Source organism: Syngnathoides biaculeatus, chromosome 5, assembly GCF_019802595.1.
Source record: "Syngnathoides biaculeatus isolate LvHL_M chromosome 5, ASM1980259v1, whole genome shotgun sequence".
NCBI classification, from domain to species: Eukaryota; Metazoa; Chordata; class Actinopteri; order Syngnathiformes; family Syngnathidae; genus Syngnathoides; species Syngnathoides biaculeatus.
Genome location: NC_084644.1, coordinates 6,051,555 through 6,077,446, shown reverse-complemented (window position 1 = coordinate 6,077,446; position 25,892 = coordinate 6,051,555). Strand labels below are relative to the sequence as shown.

Here is a 25,892-nt window from a genome sequence, read left to right as displayed (position 1 = left end):
GCATTATATCATGCTGTTGCTATTCTAATTGAACGCGGTACTGTATTGTAAACTCCGTGCTCCGTTTAAGAAATGCCCGGAAATGACGCAGTATTATTGTTGTTCCAGGAAGAGCGTACGACGGACAACTGAACTGCGTCAACAGTCTTTTTTTATGGTCCATAACAGTTGTGGTCGTCGTTCAGCATGATAAGTGGGTATGTTTAACATTTTTTGGATATAACTTCGCTTGTTATGCATTTTTCGTGAGAATTTACCTTGGTTGACGCAGGCTTTTAAAAGCTCGAGAGTCGGCGTTTGCTAACCTGCTAACGTTAGCCAACCGTCGGCAAGTCGCAATAACGATAAAAATCTATTTTAACTTACGGAGAATATTAAGTGGGTTGTTGTTTTAGTCGAGAGACATTTATTTTCCCGTCATTTTACAATCGAGGCACAACCTTTTCTTGGTAAACATGAGGCGAACCACGGCCTGGTCTCAAGTCGCTTAAAGGCCTCGCCAGTTAGTTTCGGCCCTTTAATCGGCTCCATGCGGTGTTAAGTTTCGATATATTGTAGTTGTGTGCGTGGAAAACTTCAGAAATTGATTGGTTAATATGAGACCAGGTTTGTCAGACGGATCTTAAAAACATTACAATGACGTATCATTTTCCTGTTACAAATATTAGTGTTGCCAATATTTAAATTTTTAATTTTTTGAAAGGTTTCAGTTGTGACCGATTTTGTTGAGTTCGAATTAACTTATTTAGATATCCTATTTTCAAAACTTTTCTGTAATTGAAAGCTTGCGAAAAAAACACAAAATAAACATTTACCAATGACGACCTCATGAATTTGTCATTTTCAAAAGCCATGGGCCCAGGTTTACTAAAAAAGAGTTTGAAAATTATAGTCAGATGATGTGGTGTGATTTAATTTGGCACTCAAACATTCATTGAAGGAAAAAAATATGACTCAGGAATGAACAAGACCTCAATAAATTATTACAGATAAATAGTCACCAATACATATTGCAAAGTGAAGAAGAATTTGAAATTAGAGTTGGAAGCAATGGGAAAATATGAGACATCATAGCAGGTCAGTGTAACATCACAAAGTACAAGATCAGTGGTGGGCAAAAAAAAAAAGTCTACAAAGTGACCAATTTACATGACAGTTGGGAAAACTGTTGAAAATTATTGAATACAGATTATCATATGGATTATAGAAAGGATCTTATTCAACTAAAAGATTTTAAGGTGGCTAATTAGGCCTGTCACAAAAAATATTTTTGAAATGAAATATTTGAATGATGAAATTTATAAATGAAATATTTACCCCAAAGCTGTTAGGTTATAACATTTTTTAATGCATCTGAAATCATGAAAAATAATGCCCTCTTTAGTTTTTTTTTTAACTTGTTTTCACGATTTTAACTTTTTACTTTTAAATCAGTATTGTTGTTATTAAAATGTATTTTCTTTTTCACTATAAATTCGCTTTTCTTTGTGATGGAGATCCTTCTGGGTCTGAAATAAAAAATAAAGAGCGGTAAGACTAAGATGAGCCTGTTTTTTTTTTTTTTTTTTTTGGACATTCCATTCTGATTATAATTTGTTTTTAACCGCTTATAAGTTGTTTTTATAAAACATTTTTTAAAATGAGCGTATAAAAACAATACCAACTACTTTGCTGAATAGACGATGGGCCTCCATCTTTATAAATGACTTGGAATAGATTACATCATATGTAAAAACAGTTGGCCAAGGATCTTTGATTGCAATGTCTCCATGAAAAGTCAGCTATTGTGTGGTTGGTCCGCTGAAGATGATCCCTCCCCCCCCCCGTCAGTCAAATATATGTTGACGCTCTCTCTAGTCAGCTACTGGCTGACTCACAAGCATCTGAGATTATGCTTAATAAACAGTTCACCTTCTCATGTTTGTGTTCATATGGGACTAACAGAGAACAGCTGGGGGAGGCACTGATGTTTTGAATGACTTTGGTGCAGTGGAGCCGAGGTGTTCAGCTCCTTAGCACGCTTGTGCGAAGACACACAAAAACTCTGAGCGATGTGTTGTGTGGTGGATTGAGCTGTTTAACTACTTTACTCGCAGGCTACGTCGTAAGGTCATCATTTTGCTTGTTATCTGGGGGGCTGGACTAGCGAACACGGCAAAAGTTACCGTAATTTCCATCCTACAGAGCGCACCAGATTATAAGGCTCACCCAGTACATTTGTAAAGAAAATACCATTTGGTATACACACAAGCCGCACCTGTGTAAAAGCCGCAAGTGCCCACATTGAAACACAAGATATTTACAAAGAAAGACGGTACACAGAAAGACGTTTTTAAAGTTTTAATACCTTATCTTAACAAAGCAACAGCACGGTAGTACGAACAGACTGGTCTTTTAAAAAAAAAAACAGCCACGGCAGCTACACAGTAGCAACATGGTAGCATACCACTAACAGAGCCGGTTTAAAAAAAAAACAAAACATACCTAAATCACTGAGATGCGACAGTAACACAGGATAAACACGCTAGCACGGGCCTGGTGTAGCGCTAACTAGGCTGGTTGGAAAAAATACAAACCGGTAAAAATCATTGAGACGCTGCTGGAGGATGCTTTTTCCTCTGGGTGTTGTGGTAGTGAGAATGTTGGTTATCCAAATACAGGCTGGAGACGATGTACAGTTTCTTCGAACGTTTTACTTACAGAATATTCCGGGCACAAATGAGTGACAATTAGACGCGGCAGTAACCCAACAGCAACACGCTAGCACAATGCTATCAAGGGCCGTTTAAAAGAAAACAGTCTGGTGAAAATCACTGAGATGCGGCAGTAACACAGCACCAACACTCTAGCACAGCACTAGCACAGTGCTAATAAGGCCAGGCAAAAACAAAAACGGTAAAAGTCACTTCCTTGGCACATATATTCCACTGGTCTCACTCTTACTTTTTCCGCTTGAGTGCCCCTTTGCGACCTTTAGAAAAAATGTGCAAATTAACCGCGTCACCGCATAGGCCCCAGGATTGAAAGCTTGTGAAAAAAGTCGCGGCTTATAGGCCGGAAAATACGGTACTTTACTCACACGCAGGTTAGCTCACAGGCTACGTCGTGAGGTCATCATCTTGCTTGTTATCTCGGGGGCTGGCCTAGCGAACACAGCAAAAATTGACATAGCCGTCCGACTCTGTTGGCTCATTGTGTGATCCGCGCGCTATCTCACCACAACAGTTGCGATTTATTGAGTCCGAAAAACGGTTGTGTGCATTTTATTTATCGAACGATAACTTTATAGTCATTATTGTGATGGGCCTATTAGATACCATGCATACGAAGTTCCAAAAGTTTACAAGGTACAGTTCTTTTAGGGTTAAAGCAGTTGATAAATTAGGTGGTTTTGTCATGCCTTTGTATTTTAATCATTGCACTTAAAGGCAACACTTTGAATGTTAACGTGCTGTCTATCATAAAGACGTGCCTGTATTCTTTTTTTTTTTTTGCATTCAGGGGACAAATGCAGATTCCATTAAAGTGAACTGTGACAGTTTTTTTTTAGTCTGCGATTGGAGCTATTTTACTTTTCATTTATCAAACCCTCTCCAGCTCTTTCTGACCGCCTGTTGAATAGCCAGCATTGCATAAGAATGTCGTACAAAACTGAGAGATATCGCGGTAGTTTGACTAAAAATTACAGAATTAATTTGTTCCATGTCCAAGTTCATTGTTCAGTTTATGCCAATATCAAATCATTTTCTTCCCATTAAAATTAAACTTGCATAGTTTAAAAAAGTGTTTAAAGGAAATTACGGATCATTAAGATATAGATAAATTATTTGTGGTGCGATTAGTGTATCTACTGTAGTATCAGATTTCTGGATGTATATCGAATATTTTAGTATTCGAGTATCTGACTAAAAATTCTATTTAATGAGTATTCAGACCCAGTACCATGCGGGAGTGATGAGTGATCACTTTTAATTTCTTTACAGATGTTTATTGACACCTGAACACATGAATAGCCATAGACAATGCAAAGTGATAGCGACCACCTTGGCCTGCTGTCATCTCGCTCAAGTATGGTGAGAAAAGTAATTGACACATAAGCGACTTGACAAATACTTTTCTCTGCTTCAAGATCACGGAGATATAACTTCGGGAATAAACTTTTTCAAGATAAAAGCACGGATTTCATGAAAACAATGGCTGCATTAGTGGAGTTAGTCTAGTCATGAAGCTAATTGTTCCCTTGGGTCAGGGGTCCTCAGTAGTAGAAACAGTTTTATACACACAGGCCAAGTATAAAATCCTTTGATCAATCCGTGTAATCTAACAAGTGTGCCGAATATGAAAACTGAAATCAATGTATCTGTGATTCTTTGCTATATATCCTGCAACGTGTTTTTTTTTCTCCAATCTCCTCCAGCCAATTTTGACTGATTGATGGCGCTGATCTCGGATGGGCCTGTAATAGACAACACCATGGACACATCAAACTTTGCCCACGTTATCTTCCAGAACGTAGGCAAGAGCTACCTGCCTCATGCCGCGCTGGAGTGTCACTACACCCTCACGCAGTTCATCAAGCCACACCCAAAGGACTGGGTCGGCATCTTCAAGGTGACCCACCGTGCTCACGATTAAAAAAAAAAAAAAAAATATGCGGCCGAACGCAATCGCACTCGCAAATCTGCACAGTCGAGCACGAAAAATCATGCGTGTAAAATTTGTTACGAGTAGAAAGAGATTTTGAAAGACGTCGCTTATTTTGTGTAGTCTTGACCAATGTTCCCTCTAAACTGCGCAATTGCGCACTTGTCGCACTGTCAGTGCAGCTGAAAACCAATCCAGCACAGTGAACCACAGCCTGACGTCTTTTTATTGTTTTTATTTTTTTTTTAACACGAAAGCTCTCCTCAGCCTACTTCTACTTCCTAGTTTACCTGACACCACCCCCCTCCGCTCTTAAAGGGGTACACTCATAATGACAAAGAGAACACACACCCGCAACTTTATACCTGCGGGCGTGACTGGTGGACCACACCCGTAACTTTATATCTGCGGGGCATGGCTGACCACACCCGTACATTTTTGAAACGTGAGTGACTGCTTTTGATAAAATATTATTTGTAAAAATAAAGGGGAAGAAATGCTATTTTAAAACAAGTTCCTAAGATGATACATTTGTGTGCATTTGTGTTTATTTAGATTACACAAATGGTGCTAGAGGTTTTTCTGTTTTATGAGACGCTGCATACGGTGTTGCCTCGAACAGTCAGTGGAAATCTTGAAAATATCCATACATTTTTCAGTCACGTGTATATACAGTATGACACTCTAGACTGTGGGAGTTTATACATATGTCATGTCTGGAGCAAATAATGAGTTGAAAAAACACTTCATTTTTTTGTCTGAAGTCAAATCAGACTAAACCTCTCCTGTTTCAGCTCAGTCAGGATCACCAAAATGATTTTTGTTAAATGCCATAATAATGAGAGATAATTCCCTAGAGAATTGTACATTAATTTCTTTTGAGGTCTAAAGTTTACATACACCAAAAGTATTGTCTTTAAACAACATGAGAAAGCTCAAACGATGAGGTCATATCTTTGGAAGCTGCTGATAGGTAAACTGACAACATGTGAGTTAGTTGACGGGACACCTGGGGATGTATTTAAGGCCACACCTCAAACACTCTGCCTCCTGAAAAAATCGTGGCACTCCACAAGTCCGGCTCTTCCTTGGGTGCAATTTACAGATGTTTGAAGGTGCCACGTTCATCTGTTTCAAGCAATTACACGCGAGTATAAACATCATGGGAATGTCCACCCATCACACCGTTCAGGAATGAGATGGGCTCTTTGTCACAGAGGTGAACAAGTTTTTTTTGTCCGAAATGTGCGAATAAATCCCAGAACAAAAACTAAAGATCTGGTGAATAAGCTGCATCATGCTGGTAACAATGTGTCATTATCCACGGTGAAACGAGTCCTGCTGAGAATGAAGCCATTACTCCTAAAGAAAGAAACAAAAAAAAAAGACAGATTACAGTTTGCAAAAAGACAGCAACACAAAGATCTTTACTTCTGTAGACATGTTCTGTGGTCTGATGACACAAAAGTGGAGCTGTTTGGCTACAATGACCAACATTGTATTTGGATGAAAAAGGGGGAAGCTTGGAGACCCGAGAACACCAAACCAACTGTGAAGCATGGAGGTGGCAGCATCATTTTTTTAGGGCTGTTTTGCTGCAGCAGGAACTGGAGCTCGTCGTAAGATAGGCGGCATCATGAAGAAAGAACATTGCATGGAGATATTAAGGCAACATCTCCAGCTATCAGACAGCAAGCTAAAAGTTGGACACAAATGGGTCTTCCAAATGGACAATGACCCGACGCGTATTGTCAAAATGGTTCGAGAGTGGCTTGAGGATAACAAAGTCAATGCCTTGGAGTGGCCGTCACAAAGCCCTGATGTGCATCCGGTCGAAAATTTGTGGGCAGATCTGAAAAGGCCTGTGCGAGCAATGCAACCTACAAACGTGACTCAGGTACTGCAGTTCTGTCAGGAGGAACTGGGTCAGGATTCAGGCTGAATACTGTCAGAAGCTTGAAGAAGGTCACCCAAAACGTTTGACCCTAGTCATGCAGTTCAAAGGAAATTCTCCTCCATACTAAGGAAATGTATGTAAACTTTTGACTTTGAGCACAGGTGTCAAACTCATGGCCCGGGGGCCAGATCTGGCCCACCGCATGATTTTATGTGGCCCGCGAAGGCAAATCATGTACATCAACTACCATGATTTTTGGAATAATCTGTCACAAAATTTCAAATTGTCATATCATAAATGATAAAGTTGAGATATTGCAAGCATTTTTGTGTTACCAAACATGAACAATAGTTGATGCTTGATTTCTGATTAAAAACAAGTTCATAAATTTCATCTGTAACTATGAGGCGAAAGGTTTTCATGGATTCAGTCATAATGGCCCCCTGAGGGAAATCGTAACTACAATGTGGTCCATGAGAAAAATAAGTTTGACACCCCTGACTTAGAAGGATATATAAAATTGTTGAAAAAAATTCTCTTAATATTCTGGCATTTAACAAAATTACATAATTTTGGTTATTCCGATTGACCTGAAAGAGGAGGGGTTTAGTTTGATTTGACTTCAGACAGTGAGACAAAAAAAGAAAAGTGTATTTTTGTAGTGTATGAAAAACATCTGGATTCAACTGTAGATGGCAAAATTCCGATCAGCTTGCTGGCAGTGTTGACAGATAAGTGACTCGTGCCAAAGTTCTTGCTTGACGTAGTTTAGTGCTTCTTCCATGGCAAGAACATGATTTTACTTCATTTCAGAAAAAAAATCCGTCATGAATCTGTTTTGTCATCGTTTATCCATACAGTAAATGTTTAACGTGCTTATTTACGAGATACAGATACAGAAATTCTGCTTACCGTAATCCAGTACTTCTCAATTGTTTTAACTAAACCCACACCACCCCTCTCCAGAGACGCTGAATTCATTCTCAGGGTGGGTTCAGAAATGTATTCTGATGCTGCTCTGCTACATTCCGGAACTTTTGACAACTCAAAAACATTGTTGGAATGTGCAGAAAAGGCGCACTCTTGGAGCAAAGTTAGGGCGTTGAATTGAATTTCCAAACAATATACCTGTACTGAAAAAAAAAAAAAAATGCAACTTATACACGAGAAATTACAATAACTTTATAACACTGATTAAAGTAAACAATAATTTACTTTATGGCTTACTCTGCAACAGGTTACGTGCTCAAGTTGACAGGAAAATAATCGTTTTACATCCCCACAAAAGATGTTTTTGGATTGTAGTTTTAACTCCACGACTCATCTAAAGCCGTAAATCAAATTTAGAAAACTTTATTTATCCCGGAGCGGCACCATCGTCCATCATGAGAAAGATACTTTATCGTAGACATTTTTTCCACTGCTGTCACATCTGTACGCTTAGCCTTTGGCCATTGCGGCCGTTCCCAAACGGTGTGACTGGAGTTGCTTCGGGGCTTACAGGGCTGTGGGGTTGCGGCGGCCCGTCGGGAGTCCGTGGAGAAAGCAAAAGCTGCTTTGTAATTAACGTGTCTCACTCGCCATGTGATTCATGATCACTTCCTGCATGTGTTCACTCTGACTGGCACTTGGACAGCAGACGGCCTCCTGGAGCAACCTCCTTGGTTTTTACTGTAGATCTGTAAATCTCCGTGTCTCAACGTGAGATTTCCTCCTTTTTATGCAATTGAAGTGAAACGTTGTTAAATTTACACTTCATCTTGCATGCCCCCACTTTATTGTGGATGTTTAAGCAATTGTATGTTCACACAGTATACAGGAAATGCAGAATTCAAGTCCATTCAGTTTAATTGTACTTATAAGGCGCCATGATTGATCAGCTGGTAAAGCGTTGGCCTCACAGTTCTGAAGTCTCGGGTTCAATCCCGGCCCTGCCTGTGTGGAGTTTGCATGTTCTCCCCCTGCCTGCGTGGGTTTTCTCCAGGCGGTTTCCTCCCACATCCCAAAAACATGCAACATTAATTGGACACTCTAAATTGATCCTAGGAGTGATTGTGAGCGCGGCTGTTTGTCTCTATGTGCCGTGCGATTGGCTGGCAACCAGTTCAGGGTGTACCCCGCCTCCTGCCCATTGACAGCTGGAATAGGCTCCAGCGCTCCACGCAACCCTTGTGAGGATAAGCATCGAAGAAAATGGATGGACGGATAGCGCTAATTAACACCGAAGCTTGTTTTGCGGCACAAAAATACAAAATACAACCATAGAAAATGTGATCACTTTACATTTCAAATTCGACTCCTGTTTTCTGTGGCATTTCAAATTCAAATCCTGGTGCAACATATTTACTTCCGTAGAGCAGATGTGGAAGCATGCTTCTCACACGCTAAGAGACTGACTGAGTTAAGCGTTGCACGTCTTCAATGTCGTAGTACCGTGTTGTGCCACAGCAATACAGGGCAGCACTGAGCTCTGCTCGACGTAGATGCTGTGGAGAGCAAGAACAGGCTGAGTAGTTCCCCCACTAAACTGCATTTTAGTTGCTCCTCTGAGCAGAGGCAATATATGTATGCTTGTGAGTAATGTTATATGCTCTGTCTGCGTCAAAAGTAGCAGTTGTTTGAAGGTTTCATAATTACTGTAACATCCATGCTAAGTTCTGTTAGCTCTCATACAGCTTTTTGCATTACATGCAAACAAGCATGTCGGCTTGTGCATATTTTTTTTATAAGCAAAATTATGTGGTGCATTTGAAGAATTTAGGTGTTTTTATTATGGAATGTTTAATCGTCTTATGTGTCAGTTTTACAGTTCTTTGGAGAACTGTGAGTGTACTTTAAAAACTGCTTTGCGTTACACTGAGAGCGGTTTCTAGCATTTAATTTCACCCTCGCTTCTAGCGAAATATCAGAAAATGAAAACGTGGTACAAACTGAAATGCTAATAATACATTTTTGTTAAATGAATACCGTCCTGTCAATCAAAACCGAGTACATAAGTGTACTTAATGTTGTGGACCGTTTGCGTCTAAGCACACAAACACATTGTAGACATGTCTGAGGCAAGTGAAAGAGTTGCTCTCAAGAGTTTTCAGCCAGTGCCACTAATGAGTGGACTGGTGGGGGCTCGCCTCCAGTAATGACATAAACTCACTATGTGCATGTTTTAATTGCTTCCTGTTCTTTACTGCTGGAGGCTGGAGGTGCACCGGTTAACAACTGGGGGGGGGGTTCGCAGCAAATGGGGGAGCCTTCTATCTCTGGCTGCGACGAACACTTGCACTGTTGTAGCTCCAGGCTTTTATTACATAGTTTCATACAATCTGTCTTCACGCGTGAATGCACTGAGACAGATAAACAAGTTAGGTTTCCAGATGATTCAACACTTGTTCTCATAGATTATGGATGGGTGTAAGTAGGTTTGTTTGGGCTGCGTGTGTGACAGGGTGCACAATAAAAGCCGTGTTTCGCTCCATTCGGTTTGATGGCTGAAAAATCGAAGTTCAATATGTCATAGATTAATTGAAGTTGTCATTAATTTCCAAGTTGATGTACTATATTCCGAATTTTTCCCTATAATGGCAATCAGGGGTTGAAATGATTCAATTTCAGCATTTCTGCACCTTGTGAGAACACTCATTTCATCTGTGATTAATAAGTTCCTATAACAAGGACGCACCAAAAAAATGGCCATGTGCAGCTTCTAAGGAGTCCCCGGTTCTGACGTCTCGATTGTGACGATATCACACTGATGTGGTGAAAGCGGCCTGTTGAACAGATTCCTTGCAATGTCTCGCAGGTTGGTTGGAGCACAGCGAGGGACTATTATACATTCTTGTGGTCCCTCCTCCCTGAGAATTATGTGGACGGCACTGCAGTCAACAGAACAGTGGTCTTTCAGGGTAAGCGCGTAGTGATATATCATTTGATACCTTTTGATAAATCACAGGCGAGTATTCATTTAAAGCATTTCTCAGTGGAAAGAGGTTTGTTTTTAGTTTTGTTTCTAAAATATTTTTTACGATAATTGTTTGCTGTATTTGTTTTGCGTGTGTTTTCCGTCCGGATGTTCCAGGATACTATGTGCCCAACGACGACGGTGAGTTCTATCAGTTCTGTTACGTGACCCACAAAGGGGAGATTCGCGGAGCCAGCACACCGTTCCTATTCCGGGCCAGTAGCCCCTCGGAGGAGGAGCTGCTGACTGTGGAGGACGAATGCAACTCTGACATCCTGGTGGTCACCACCAAGGCGGGCTTTCTCGAGGTAGTGTCGCCTTCGGGAGCGCCTTTGAACGTAGACGCTAACTTCGGCCACATCCACAATTAAATCAATCGTATTTTGTTTTGGCCGCCAATGTGCAGGAAAACAATGGGTACCGTAATTCCGGCCTACAGAGCGCACATAGTTATAAGCCTCACCCAGCACATTTGCAAAGGAAATACCATTTGGTACATATGTAGGCCGCAGCTGTGTAAAAGCCGCAAGTTTCCACATTAAAACTGACATTGAAACACGTGATATTGAGAAAGACAGACTGTACACGGAGAGTTTAACGGCAGCGCCGCTGCGCTAACGCTAGTGTCAGCGCCGAGCTAACAGGGCTGGTTAAAAAAACATACTGTTAAAAATCACTGAGACGCGGTAGTAACACGCTATCGCAGCGCTAACAGGGCCCGACCGGTAAAAGTCACTTCCTCGGCACATATATTCCACCAGTTTCACTCTTACCTTTTCTGCTCAAATGCCCCTTTGCGGTCGTTGGAAAAAAAATGCACAAATTAGCCACTTTACCAGATACCGCAGGGTTGAAAGCGTGTGGGGGGGAGAAAAGTCGCGGCTTATAGGCCAGAAATTACAGTATTTCACGTTGTCATCCTGCAGAAGTTCTATAGCTGAGCTCTAACAGAAGATAGGAATGAAGATAGACGATAGGAATTGATAATGTTTTTTTTGTTTTTTTTTTCTAGCTAAAGTAGTGCTTGACATTTGACAGCAAATATTTGTGATAATGTACAGTGGTACCTTGACTGACGAGTGGCTAATTTTGGGACTTTTTGAAGTTGCGGGATTGTTACCACCCCCCAAGTCCTCTTCCAACACATTGCCACTCGGGTGAAGCAAAAGAGGACAGCCAGTATCACTCAAAACATTGTCAGACACATACACATTCTCTTATGTTGTTGTTTTCAGAATCATATTTGACAAAACAGTGCGACTTCATTGTAAACATGAAACCAAAAACCTTTAAAAACAATACCTGTATAGAATCAGTCTTAGCCAGATTGCATATTTTACAGATGTGAGAAGCAACTCAACAAGTTTAACAAGTTAAGTTTCCTCCGCGCAGCAAAAGGTGGAGGAAGCCCAGCGAGCGAAAGACGAGCTGGTGAAAAAGGTGGCCCTGCTGCAGCAGGAGATGGAGCAGCTGGAATCGGCCAAGGAGGGCCTGCAGAAGGCGTGCGAACAGGAGGAAGAGAACTGCGCCCAGCTGAAAAGACAGAATCAAGTAAACTCAAGTTAGAGAGCAGGAAGGAGTTATGATTTTGCACTTGAAAGGAGACGTGCGGAAGAAATGTATATACACTGAAAATGGTTTCTGCTCTGTTTGGCAACGAGAGCCCTTCCGTTGGCCCCCAAACAGTCTCTCAGCACCCCCTAGTGAAAGACGTCCAGAGCTAGTCAAACGTATCCCTCGGAAGGCATAAATCAGATTGAGACAGATATGTATGTCTGTATTATCAACTCGCAATCCAACATTTTTACAGCTCAACCATTAAGTCTTAAAAGTAATGCCAGTTTGATTTGATTTTGCTGTCTTCTGCCATAAATTCTGTTTGAAAGCAGCTTTTTCACAAGAGAGCGATGGCTTATTTTGTGGCTGTTAATTTTATGACCATACTTTTTATGTTTTATTTTTATGTGGTGTGAATACAAAGATCCTAAAACTATGCTCGTAAGCACTAAAATAATTTCCCGTTTGTTTTTTGACTGCCATTTTTCTAAGTTGCATATGGATGTTTATCATTACATGGACATGCGTTTTGTCAACTAGGTATTTTCTAGCTTTCAAATTTTAAGATGCATCAGTAATGTTATGACAGTTTGAGGGCATAATATTTCACAATTTATGTATACTGTATTCCTGTTTGAAGAATCATTTACCTTTATTTAAAGTGAATATTGCCCCCGTCAGGAGTTGCAGAATTCTTCCCAAGTCCTGCAAGAGGAGAAGGAGGAAGTCAAGAGGAGACTGGAAGAGGCCACGTCCAGAGTTTTACAGCTGGAGGAAGACCTCATCGGAGTCACCCAAAGAGGCCTACAAAAGGAAACCGAGCTGGACTTGTAAATACCTGAAATATTCGCTCGCACAGCATAGTCACTCAAAGAAGAAACTCGTCCACTAGGACAAAAAGCTCACGAGTGCACCCTCGCCTCGGTTTTCATTTGTTCTGGCACTTACTAGAAGATCCACATTTTTAGTCTAATGAGAAATAAATGTCTTCTTTCCAAATCTATATTAGATCCTGAGGCTTTGGATCTTTTGTGGAAAAATATTAGTGTCTCACAGTATATAAACAAAAAAAGGGTAACCTTTATCATTTTTGGTGTGTGTGTAGCTTGAAGGACAGAATGAAGAAACTCACAGCAGAGAAAGAAGCACTCGAGTCTCAACTTAACAACGAGAAAGATGAAAAGGAACTCTACAAGGTAAAGTGTTGGTATTTTTTTTTTTTATATATGTTGTCTTTGTGGGGAAAACAAGGTCTCATTGGGATAAGTTCTTGTGTTATGACTCCCAAGATGAAAAGCAGCAATGGAATGGCAACGTCCCAGGATGTGGCAACAAGGAGCTCCCCCCTGTCACATAACATTCTCAATCTAGTTGGCTGCAGTTTACTTGACAACTATGTTCAGTGACAGCTTTATGTCACGGCCAATTTATGATTTTTCACATTAGATTAGATTGCCTTGTTTTAAAGCGCTTTAACTACTGTGATTATTTTGCACACATTTCCCCCTCCCCGCACGTCAACTGAAGCAGGCTTGCCACGTTGAGCCGTCCTCTGCTGCGTCTGGTATTTCTGTGTCTTTGTTGTGGTGGGCCCAGCAAAGGAAATGGGATTGCCACAAACTACACAGTCACCACAGAAATAGTTCCAAAAAAAACAATTCCACAATAAGTGTGGGGTGGCTGGGCCCTACTCACTCCCCCTTAGTGATAAAAGTCACCTGAATATTATAATAAGTGTGACTAAAACAAGATACTTGGATTATATAAATGTGGTAAATATTGTCCTAACTTTTTGTTTGAATCAGATGCACCTGAAAAACCGCGAGCTGGAAAACACTAAGCTAAGTGCTGAGCTGCAGATGATGAAGTCAGTGGACGTGAACAAAGAGAACACCATTGCTCAGTTGAAAGAGGACGTGGGCCGCCTGCAGATTTGCCTGACTGAGAAGGAGAAGCAGTACAAAGAGGTCTTGGCCAAAGTGTCCCCCCTGGTATGCGCTCTTCAAAGTCAAAAGGTCATATTTGTTGTCTTCAAATAGCGCCGCTCTCCTTAATTGAATTCCTAAATGTCACAGGGGGACTTAAAGGCCTTGAAAGAGCAGCTACGCCAGAAAGAGGAGCAGCTCCAGGCCAACCAGCAGCAGTCGACCATGCTGTCCGCCGAGCTGAGGGACGCGTCGAGCGCCCGCGACCGCACCATGTCCGAACTGTATCACATGAAGCTGGAGGCCGACGGCCTGCGGCACGCCAAAGCCGAGGCTCAGGCTCAATGTTGCCGCCTGGAGAATCTGGTGGAGCAGATGAAGGCGGACGCCAAGCTGGAGGCTGTAAGTCGCTACACCTTCTTGCGAGTTTGTTGGGTACATCCAGATGGAAATGAATACTGAGGCTGAAGGGAATTTATCACCTCATGGTGTTGCAGCTTTTACAGTGGACTTTCTGAAGTGGGCCACAATCCGTTTGGGCCACTTTTGAAACAATTAGGCCAAAGAAAATTATCGAATCGTGTCTCGTTTTTTATTGTTTTCTTCAAGTCATGAAGGGCATAGAAATGGAAGAAATCACGGTTGTTATTTTTGTTTATAACCGTATTTGTTGACATTCTACTTATTTGACAATGATGCCGCTTACTTCACGTAACTACAATATATGTTAAGTCTTTTTTTTTTTTCCCCAATGTCCAGCTGGCAGCTGGCTCCCTTTTGACTAATTCATGCAGAAAGGGGATGCTGCCATGCTGATGTCTTGACATTACGACATGCATGGCAATAATCCAATTTGAACTGTTATAAAAAAAATAATAATACAAAAATCCAATCTAGAACACAGTAGGTTGGTGCAATTTCAGAGGATGTATTTTCCCATGCACAGCTGCATTTGGCTCTAGAGGTTCTACCGTATTGCAAACCTCTGGCAGAATCCTTGCATCACCAAAAGTGTTGCTTTTCAGGAAAAAAGAGCAGCATGTTTTTCTAAAACACTACTGACATCGCATCGTCAAACAGAGCAAGACATTTTTTACAACTGGCCAATTAAAAAAAAAAAAAACCTACCCAGGAAATGGCCAATAGTATCAATTTGTAAAAAAAAAAAAAAAAAGAAATTGACCAAATTTGGACAAAGGTTTTGCCCCAATGGCAATGAGATTCAAAACGAACACAAAAGTATTACTACCGCACATGAAAGACCCAACTAAATCATTTCCCAGAACTATAAATCATAAAAAAACCTACACAATGTTAAAAGATTATTGACAGTGATCAGAACTGTGATGTCACACTCATCAGGCCAAAGCAGAGGAAGGCTGTACGGACGTGACTCTTGTAGCAGAGCTGCAGAGAGAGGTTGAGGACCTGAAGCTGCGTCTGCACATGGCCGCCGAGCACTACAAGGAGAAATACAAGGAATGCACTCGGCTGCAAAAACACGTGCTCAAACTGTCTGAACAGCAAGGGGTAAGTCGGCGCACTCACTGGTGGATCTGTTTTGTCCAAATAAATCCATGTAATTTATGGCCAATTTTGAGATCATTTGTTAAAAAAAAATCATTTTTGTGAATAGGAACTGAAGAGAAACTCTGCACAAGACCTGTCGACAGTGCCTGCATCAGTGAGTCCAGAGACATCTGTTCCAGGTCCGCATGTCACTTTGCAGTCTGACTTCTTTTTTTGCTGTGTTGTCAATGTGACTGGCTGTTCCAACCGTTGATTCTTACTTGGCTGTCTGATTAGCCTTCATGGTCCTCGCAGGGAGTCCTAGTTCTGAAGACCCCATGTTGGAGGCCATCAGCAGAGAGGCTCCCGACACGCATTCCAAATACAAGAAATACAAGCAATTGCTGATGGTAAAAAGATTCGTCGCCGCCTGGGCTGCGTCGTCAAGTTTTTTTGTCTCACCCCTCGCTGATCTTTCAGGAGGAGAAGGAGCGCAGCGACATGATGCACGAGGAGCTGGCCAAGATGGCGGTGAAAGTGAAAGAGCAGCAGAAGATCAGCGAGACTCTCAAGCAGCAGCTGGCGTCCGAGGAAGACCGCTGCATGGTGGGTGCTTCCTTCGAGCCAGCCTGTCTTTTGTCAACGTCATTTGGACATTTTGTCCACGTCCAAAATCACTTCGTGTACATTGAAAACAGACTTTGTGGGAAAACTCTGGAAAGAAAAATGTTTGCCTATAGTAGGAAAATAGTTTCATTTTGTAATGTCACAATTGGAGTACGTTTATAATACCGTAATCTACGGCCAACAGAGCGCACCTGATTATAAGCCTCACCCAGTACATTTGTAAAGCAAATACAATTTGGTACATACATAAGCCGCACCTTTTGTAAAAGCTGTAAAGACCCACATTAAAACACGAGATATTTACAAAGAAAGACGGTACACAGAGTTTTCAAAGTTTTAATACTTTAGCTTATCTTAACAGCAACAACATGGTAGCACGAACAGGGCTGGTTTAAAAAAAAAAAAAAAAAAAAAAAAACATACCGGTAAAAATCACTGAGACATGCAGTAACAGCAGCAACACGCTAGCGCAGCACTAACAGGGCCAGTAAAAAAAAAAAAAAAAAAAAAAAAACAACGGTAAAAGTCACTTCCTCGGCACATATATTCCTCTCTTACCTTTTCGGTTTGAGTGCCCCCTTGCGGCCGTTAGGAAAAATGCACAAATTAGCTGCATCACCGCATAAGGCGCAGGGTTGAAAGCGTGTGAAAAAAGTCGCGGCTTATAGGCTGGAAATTACGGTACATAACTTGTTCTCTTTTATGCTTCTCTTATGAGCAACTGTTTATCTGTACTGTGGTTATTTTATAATTTGCTAAAGATTGATGGTAGAAAACCTTGGAATATCTGCTCTGAGAAATGCATATGGAGAACTTGACGAATATTGTTTTTTCTTGAAGTATTTCAATTTGAAGAATGGTGAAGTACAACCGATTTCTGACACATTTAATCTAAATGTAAGAGTTAATCCTTCCTAAAACAAAAAGATAAATATAAAAAAAAGAAAAGGCATGTTAAAGCACGATGACGGTGGCAAATTGGAAGAGGCGATTCATACTTGTAGCACTTGAATGCTAACAACAATGGGACAGTTAGCTCAAATGATAATGATGATATAATTAGTTATATAAAAAAAGCAAAGGTTTCTTGTAGAGGGAGAGTGTAGTTGCGGCCACGGCCAGAGTCCCCCTGGTTGTGTCCTCTCTGTGTGGCTAATGTAAGCTCAGAGGGGCTCAGCGTTTTGATTACACGTCTTTCCCCGGCGCGCAACCCTCGCGACGTTGTTTACGAGCAGGCCCGTCTGGGAGACAACACTTTATGGCTGTTTACGTCCGCCACTGGAGACAAGTGAAGCTTGGCTCGGAAAAAGTCCTCTCCAGTTGCCGGCCTAATGCTTCGCTTGGCTCGGGGTGGGGGTGGGGGTTGGTTGGGGGCGGACGGATATTTGCCCCGGCGTCTGCGAGGAACTCAAACATGTTGCTTGGCTCCGAGCGCCACGCGCATAAATCAGCGCTCGGCAAAGAGGAAAGAGACATTTTCCGTCGTGTAGCGCGCCTCACGTCAGCCGTGTTTCATCTGCTTTGGCTTTTTTGACAAACGTGTGACAGGTAAAAGAGGAATGAGGACACGAGAAGAGTTTTTGTTTCTCCTTTTTTCATTCTTTTTTTTTTTTTTTTAAACTCCAGAGCCAGGTAGCCGAGAAAGCCCGGGAGTTGAAAGAACTCAAGGAAAAACTAGAGGTGCTTTGTAACGGCTTTCATTTTTCTTTTTTTTTTTTTTTCTTTCTTTTTTATAGATTCTTTCCACCCTTACGGAAAAGCAGCAGAAATTTTCCACGATCTGGTCTTGTGAAAATGTCTCCTAATTGTAAAAGTGAAGTCAACGCGTTTCTATTTTCCCTTCCATTAGTCCCGGACCACAGCGAGACCCAAAATGTCCTGAAATCATTTTTGGAGACGCTTTAGAGTGGCCCCCCGAATGACCCAATTAGAGAGTTAGACCCACATTTCAATTCCCGTCTGCAACAAACATCCATAAACCAAAATGGCACCACTGCCTTTGAAAGAGATGTTTCCTATCCTTTCCAAAAAAAAACAATTATATATCTATATAACTAATGTGTGTGAGCACCCACCTGAGTAGTCCCAAAAATAACATCACAGGCTGTCCCAAAAAGTTTTAACAGCCATCTGCGTCATGTACATACGACATAATTGAAGATGTACAATCGAGAACTATGTAGTGCTAAATTGTGGAGATAGCGCATGAAGCTGTTTTTTTGTTTGATTTTGGGGGTGGGAGGGGGGCTGATATGGCGCTCGGTGACATATTTGGACGTCTGGCGGGAGTCGCCCCTCCCCCAAAGTATAAGAACATGAGTTGCTTGGTCGGTTGCCATCCGTGCGACCTGGCGTCACTTTTCCTTCCCACTGCCGACTATAAATTGTCTTTGCCGCATATACGACTACGATAAATTTTTGACGGCGCGAGCCCCCTTTTGTGATTTGACATTATGTAAGCAACTATCAGTTTTACAGCCCATGGATGCATTGCTGAAGTTTTTTTTTTTGAATGACGGTTAACAGTTGAGCAGGGTTTTGTTTTAGAGCACAGGTGTTAAACTCAAGGACCGGGGGCCAGATCCGGCCCGCCGCATGATTTTATGTGGCCCGCGAAGCCAAATCTAGAGTTTCCATTTCCATGGTTCTTGTAAAAATCTGTACCAAAATTTCAAAATTGGCATTCATCATAAATTATCAAGTTGAGATATTACAAGCATTTTTCTGTTACAAAACATGAATTGTTGAAAAACACGTTAGCCTTGATTTCTGATTCCTTTGTAAATTGATTATAAAAATACGATGAGACAATTAAATATTTTGTTTCACAGTCAAAATGGCCCTATGAGGGGAAAACGGAACTACGACGTGGACCGCGAGAAAAATGAATTTGACACCCCTGTTTTAGAGCATTCAGCTGGCAGGGCCACAATGTTTGATAGGACACAATGGCTTGATTTTACATTTTTAATAACTTTAATAACGCATTTGGCAGTGTTTTTACCAACACTGTTCTCTTTGGTGCATCAAATTTGGAAAATAGTAGTATGTGGTTAACAAGGTCTTTAATCCGAGCTGTTACTTGATCAAGATTCCTGTAATAAGTGTTGCATTCTCGCGGCCGTCGAGCTGCAACGTTTTGGCGTTCTTGTCCTTGCAAATGAAATGAAAATGAAATGGGATGAGTTGAGTGGAAAACAAAAAGAGAAGCTTTTATCAAAATCCCTCGTTCACCCCCTCCAGGAGGTGCAGAAGAGCAACAAGAAAGCAGAGCAGCCGTCCGGCGGGAAAAGCGCCGCAGAGAGCGTTCAGTCCGGCGTGCCTTTATTCCTGCAGTACCCGGTGCCGTACGCCCAGGATGCCCCCAACCCTCTGCTGGTCTCTCAGAGTCCCACCAAGCTGCACTTTGGGAACCCCTACTCCTCGGTCTCGCACTCAAAAGGTCAGTTGACGACGTTTTAGGAAGAAAATAAAATACGGCGTGACAGTTTGAAGTCAGCAAATTTGGAATTTAACCAAAAGTTCAGCGTGCGTCACGGAATAAAGTTGTCTGTTTTGCTTCCTTGTGGCGCTTTCCAAAAGAAGGACCAGCCCAAACAAGACATGTTAGGAATTTGAGGAAAAGAGGACTATATTTTTGAAGTCGCGGAAACCACCTCAAGTGAGATTTCCACACGGTCATTAAGGCCCAACTAACGATTAGAGCAAACAAATGTAGCCTTACATAACGCCACAGATTTAATTGCGTTTCGATCTCACGGCAGCACAAAAGTAAACGTGGCCACAAAATTCCAGCACGTTGAGCACAGACTCAGGCCAAACGTGCGAAGTAAGCGCGCTTCACGCTCAAAAGCGTTTCTCAACATAATGGACCTTTCCGACTGGCGATCTTAAGCTCCGCCCCCCCCAAGCTACATTTGCCATGTCCCACAAGCTTCCAAAATGGCGACCGAGGTCTCAACTATTTCACGCAAGGATATGTACACACAAGATTTTGCACGGAGGAGGACACAATATCAGAGTTACAGCGAAACCTCAGCAGTCGACGCAAAAAAAGTTTGACACCTCAATTGTCAACTGTGTTTTAGGCTTTGGAAAATGAATCAAGCGGAACTCTTGTAACCTAGCCAGATATCCTTCACCAGAATTGCAGGTTCTCCAAGCGCATCCAAGGACCATTTTCTTCGCAACATTAACTTTTCCAAGCGCACGCGACTGACAACCAGCATTGCTTGTGGGACAACACGGCGGCAGGGGGTGTGTCAAGCCAGGTCGGAAAGGTCCATTTGAAACTGTCAAAGCACTTCCCAAAGTTCATTTAGAATTTTGGATTTTACCGGGTTAACTTCTTAAAGTGGAGCTTAACTGAATTTTATCTACAGGTGCCTCTTATAATCATGAAATATTTCACTTTTTGTGTAGCGACTTTCGCATTTTGAACTACTATAATGCACCTGTATATTAGATGAGACACTTTACTGCAATATTTCTGAAAAACAATGCAGTGTTTTGTAACAAACACAATAGATTTTGGCTCCAAAAAAAACCTGAGCACTCCCTTCCAGAAGACGGCCGGATTTTGCCTGAATCTGACTCGACTTCACCCAACATCAATATTTTCCCCTAAAACTCTGCTTTTATTGGGAATGTTCTCCCCGCAGACGACGACGACGAGGTATTGGACGAGCAGCTGCTTTGCCTGCCCCCCGTGGGGCCGCCCTCCTGGGACAGCAACGTGGTGTGCATCCAACCCACCCGCCACCACCCGCCCGACGCCCACGAGGAGTCGGACGATAAGCCCAACAACGACGACGACGACGTAAAAGCCTTTCCTTGTTTATTATTTCAGGATGTAGACAAGTGTCGAAGGTTCCAAAAAGTTGGACATTTTGGGTTTTGTGATGTCACATGATATGTCAGCTGCTAATCTTGAAGTGCTTTTTTTTGTGTGTGACGTCACCTCAGATGAGTGCTGGCGTACGCAGCAAAAATATTACTGGACTCTTGATAAGTCGGGCAAATTTATTTCCAGTAATATCTATAAAATGCCAGCAGGTGATATTGCTCCGCAAACACTTTCCTGTTCATTAAGTGCCAGTTAGGGCTTGTTAAAGTGTGATCAGTTTTTATTTATTTTATAGCAGTTAACCTCGGTTACTGCTATGTATGATGGGTAAGAATGTTCAAATGTTACTCAGCAAACTTGGCGATACAGTTGGTGTTTTTATCGTTATGGGGGCGCTCTGAAACGGATCAATTCACTTAACGTGATTTCCTATGGGATGAGTTGCTTTGACATTAGAACAAGTCAGAATTCAACCAGCACCACTGAACAAATGCATTGCGTTCAACATGAAATGTTTTACAGAACACGACTGCACTTGGTTTGAAATGAAACAAACGTGTTTTGCAGAATTTTAACTGGATGAATTAGAAGCGTTTTATTCATTTTTTTTTTTTAATGCGCCTTCCACGTTTGGAGGGACCAAAGGAGCAGGCGATTTGTCTGCTCAACTTATTCCTGGCCTGGTGTGTCTTTTTCTGCCCTTCTGGCATTCGCAAAGAGCATATAAAAGGTCCAGAGTTCATTTTTGATGTGCTCATTTGCATTTTGGGAAGCAGTTGCCGGTGTGACGGTCTAAGCGTTTCCCCCGGGCTGAAAAGTCTCCTTGTGATGAATGCGCATGCGTTGCTAACAGGGGAACTTTGGGTACGTAGCAGACGCTTACTGGGAAATCCCCCAGTCTCACAGTTCCCCTTCTTCTACATAGAGGGAGCTAACATACGTTATATCCTAACCCTAATCTGAAAACAAAAGGTGATTTAAAAAAAGATATACACATATATGAACGTTCGCTGTGACGTCCATCGTGAACGTGTTGTCGAACGGCACACGTTGAAGCACGGATGGGGATGTTTCAGACTGGTCGGAAGTTTACAAAATATACACGCGTGCGGATTAATCACAGGGAGACTTTTCGGCACCGGGAGCGCTCAGGCCGTCACACCGGCAACCGTCAAAGGGGCATCCGAGAATTGTGTCGACTGTAGAACGATGGCGTACAATCTGAAGTCACAACGGAGTCCCTTTTAAGGAGACCAGTAAAACGGGACGAAATCCAGATGGCAGGCAAGAGAGGCGATTTACATACGCGATGTAGATTTCGAGACATTCCACAGAGGTGGCCGCTCCAGTTTCCACGGGTGGGAAGGGCGTTCCCAGGGTCCTGGAACCCCAATGAGAACTCTCGTGAGTAAGATGTGAATCTTTTACTGCTGTTTTATAATTACTACAAGACAACTGTAACGAAAGCCCAGAGACAAAATTATATGGTTTAAAGAAAAAAAAAAAAATCACAAGTTAAATGTAGCAAATCTGACTGTTTTTAAAAGTGAACGACTGAAATACCGGAATAAAAAAAAAAAAAAAATCAACATGATCCTAATTGGCATTAGATGCGACACAAATGCAATACTTTTCAGAAAAATACAATACATAAAAAGAGCAATCATGTTCAACATTTGAGTTGTCAGTTACTAACAAACCCCCTCCCCCCTCCCTCGCCGTACGTACGTTTCACCTCTCAGGTTAACAGCAACGAGAAGCCCACCGCGACGGAGCCCCCCAACCCGTTTGCCAACGACGGACAGAATCCCTTTTGCTTTGATCCCAGGTAACACACCGTCAGACGCCGCGCGTCGTAACATGTGTAACGTGTTTGTTCTGACCCCCACCCCGCCCGTGTTGTGTGGGCGGCGCAGGCGGCCCACCCACATCGCATCAGACACACGCGGCTTTACTACCCGAAGCTCCTGCTTTGCCCGCATCATCACTTAAGTTTGGGAGTGCAGTCATCCTTCGTTTAGAAATCACCCCCCAAAATACATATTTTAAGAAATGAATGAACCTCCCGAGATTCTTATTCATCTCCACCACGGTCCTGTTAATCTCTACCATACATTTTCTATACTCTTGGACTTTTTTTAAATTCTTCAACATGCGCAGCAGTACCGTAATTTCCGGCCCACAAGCCGTGACTTTTTTTTCCACACGCTTTCAACCCTGCGGTTTATGCGGCGATGCGGATAATTTGTGCATTTTTTCTAACGGCCACAAGGGGGCACTCGAGCGGAAAAGGTAAGGTAGTGAGACCGGTCGAACATATGTGCCGAGGAAGTGACTTTTTTAGTGCCGCGCTAGCGACAGCGCTGCGCTAACGTGTTGCTGCTGTGTTATTGGCACGTCTCAGGGATATTAGCACTAGCGTTAGCGCAACCCTGGCGTTAGCACTACCTTTAGCGCCACGCTAGAACCGTGCTCGTGTTAAACTCTTTCTGTGTACCGTCTTTTCTTTGGTTTCAATGTGGGCACTTGCGGCTTTTACACAGCTGCGCCGTATGTATGTACCGAATTGTATTTCCTTTACAAAGCCTTGTAACCAGGTGCACTCTGTAGACAGGGAATTACGGTACTATACATTTTCATGTTTTAAAGTTGTTGTTTTTTTTTTATACAATTTTAATGTTTTACGGTAGGAAGTATTTATTTTACCGCAAAAATTACAGCATACAGTGAAAAATCCCACGACACGGTGAATTATTGTGCAAATGAAAAATTATGGGCAACGCGCTAAATGGGCAATAAAGCGAGGGAACGTTTCTGTACTTGCGTAAACTTATTACCGTAATTCCCGGCCTACAGAGCGCTCCTGATTATAAGCGTTACCCAGTACATTTGTAAAGGAAATACCATTTGGTACATGCATACGCCGCAGCCTTGTAAAAGCCGCAAGTGCCCACATTGAAACGTGTGATATTTACAAAGAAAGACGGTACACAGAGAGTTTAACGCTAGTGCCACCGCGCCAACGCTAGCGCCGTGCGAACAGGGCCAGTAAAAGAAAAACATACTGGTAAAAATCACTGAGACACGGCAGTAAAACACTAGCACAGTGCTAACAGGGCCAGACCGGTAAAAGTCACTTCCTCGGCACATATATTCCGCCGGTCTCACTTATTTTTGGGCCCGAGTGACTCCTTGCAGCCTTTAGAAAGTATGCACAAATTAGCCGCATAAACCGCATGGTCGAAAGCGTGTTGGGGGAAAAAATTGCGTCTTATAGGCTGGAAATTACGGTACTGCTGCGCATGGATTTATGTTTAAGAATGTAAAAAGTTTTTGAGTGTTTATTCTTCGTCAGACATCTTCGGGTCTTATCAATAAGTAAATAAATGGATGGATGGATAGATAGATAGACAGACAAACAGATGGATTGATAGATTTGATTGATGAGATAAGAGTGTCCAAAAAAGGGGGTGGCAGCAGTGACAAAAGTGCCTCTTCGCTCATTTTGGGCGAAATAAAGTCGTTGACTGCTCTCTCCACCAAGAAGGTTATAACAATGCTATAATAAATAATAATAATACTTAACGCTCCGATCCGCAGCATGGACATGAAGCGCTGCCCGCTGTGCGAGGTGATCTTCCCGCCCAACTACGACCAGTCCAAGTTCGAGGAGCACGTGGAGAGCCACTGGAAGATCTGCCCCATGTGCAGCGAGCAGTTCCCGCTGGACTGCGACCAGAAGGCCTTCGAGAACCACGTCCTCACCCACTTCGACGCCTACCAGCTCGACGTCGACTAAGCCGCTCCGTGCACGCGACGCTGATGTGAACGAACGTCCGTCCCGTACCGCTTTCTTTCAATCAGCAGTCTTTAACATTTTAGTTTTTCAACTGGTTCTTGTTTCCCGATTTTACAGTTAATCCTTGACGCCAAATGTTTAACCTCACACTGTCGGAGAGATGGAAAGACGATGCGGCGGTTGGGGGGAACCCGCGAGAGCATTCGGAGTTACACACGCGCGAGACGTCATAAAAACAACCCCCAAAGAGGGCCCCCCCCCCCCCCCCCGCCTTCCCTGCTTTCAAGAAAGCCGTATATATTCCATGACTACGTGGAAAAACGTTATATAATCAGATTTATTTTAGAATAAGTAAGCCGACGATATCGTGACGGCCTCGATGCTGTGTGCAACTCTGGGTTTTCGTTCCTATCAGCTTTTTTTTTTGGACTAATTTTTAGTTGGTGAGTTCATTGCATGTTGTTGAGCGCATCTGGTTTTACTGCGATTATTCCAACCCCCCACCCCCACCCCCCTCGTATACTTGTTTTATCTGTTAACAGAATGAATAAAGATCCTTTCAAACATGAGAACAACTTTTATTCAAAACATGAAGCAGCATAATATTTTTTTTTTTTTTTGGTATTTAAGGAAATACAGTACATCAACATTTTCTGTATCGTCGTATTTCCCGCCCCCCCGGAACATAAGAAAATATAATTTAATGCACTTTACGCCAAATACATTCACTGTACACTATAGTCAAGATTTCCGGCAGTACGACACTGTCACAACTCGCCACTGGACTGCACTTCTGTGCCATGCAGTGGAAGAAATACTACACTTGTAATCACGGTGGCGACTTCGTGTTCATGTACACGCTGTAACGTAGAACTAGTACAAAGACAAGTCGAGACCCCACGGGGGGAGAAACCCGCAACTCGTGGGCCGTATGGTGGGGGTGGGCTCCCCTCCCAACACATTTAACACAAATGCTCGTCCATCTTATTTGCCGCTTATCCTCACGAGGGGTGCGAGGAGTGCTGGAGCCTATCCCAGCTGTCAACGGACAGGAGGCGGGGTTACACCCTGAACTGGTCGCCAGCCAATCGCAGGGCACATAGAGACAGACAACAGCCGCACTCACAATCACA

General features: G+C 42.5%; 1 protein-coding gene across 4 annotated transcripts; it reads left to right on the top strand.

Annotated features, from left to right (window-relative positions):
- The first annotated feature begins 63 nt into the window (after positions 1–63).
- Positions 64–25,296, top strand: tax1bp1b (Tax1 (human T-cell leukemia virus type I) binding protein 1b). Of its 4 annotated transcripts, XM_061821333.1 has the most exons (18): positions 76–193; positions 4,418–4,611; positions 10,338–10,440; positions 10,614–10,804; positions 11,889–12,047; positions 12,735–12,883; positions 13,159–13,249; positions 13,859–14,044; positions 14,129–14,380; positions 15,341–15,508; positions 15,615–15,687; positions 15,785–15,897; positions 15,968–16,093; positions 19,358–19,556; positions 20,776–20,933; positions 22,703–22,788; positions 24,561–24,794; positions 24,877–25,296. In XM_061821333.1, exons 2-17 carry the CDS (start codon positions 4,435–4,437, stop codon positions 24,757–24,759), a joined length of 2,430 nt encoding a protein of 809 aa, XP_061677317.1. In that variant the 5' UTR covers positions 76–193; positions 4,418–4,434; the 3' UTR covers positions 24,760–24,794; positions 24,877–25,296. The 4 variants fall into 4 exon arrangements, with proteins under 4 accessions (XP_061677315.1, XP_061677317.1, XP_061677318.1 ...); XM_061821331.1 differs by having other exon boundaries at positions 64–197; positions 24,561–25,296; XM_061821334.1 differs by having other exon boundaries at positions 15,803–15,897; positions 24,561–25,296.
- The last annotated feature ends 596 nt before the right edge of the window (positions 25,297–25,892 follow it).

What these genes read in the sequence shown, in the direction of transcription:
- tax1bp1b (XM_061821331.1), top strand. Translation starts at nt 4,435, where the DNA reads ATGGCGCTGATCTCGGATGGGCCTGTAATAGACAACACCATGGACACA. An exon ending in CCAAGGCGGGCTTTCTCGAG is followed by an intron (nt 10,805 to 11,888) that starts GTAGTGTCGCCT and finishes TCCTCCGCGCAG; the next exon opens with CAAAAGGTGGAGGAAGCCCA. An exon ending in CCCTTTTGCTTTGATCCCAG is followed by an intron (nt 22,789 to 24,560) that starts GTAACACACCGT and finishes TCCGATCCGCAG; the next exon opens with CATGGACATGAAGCGCTGCC.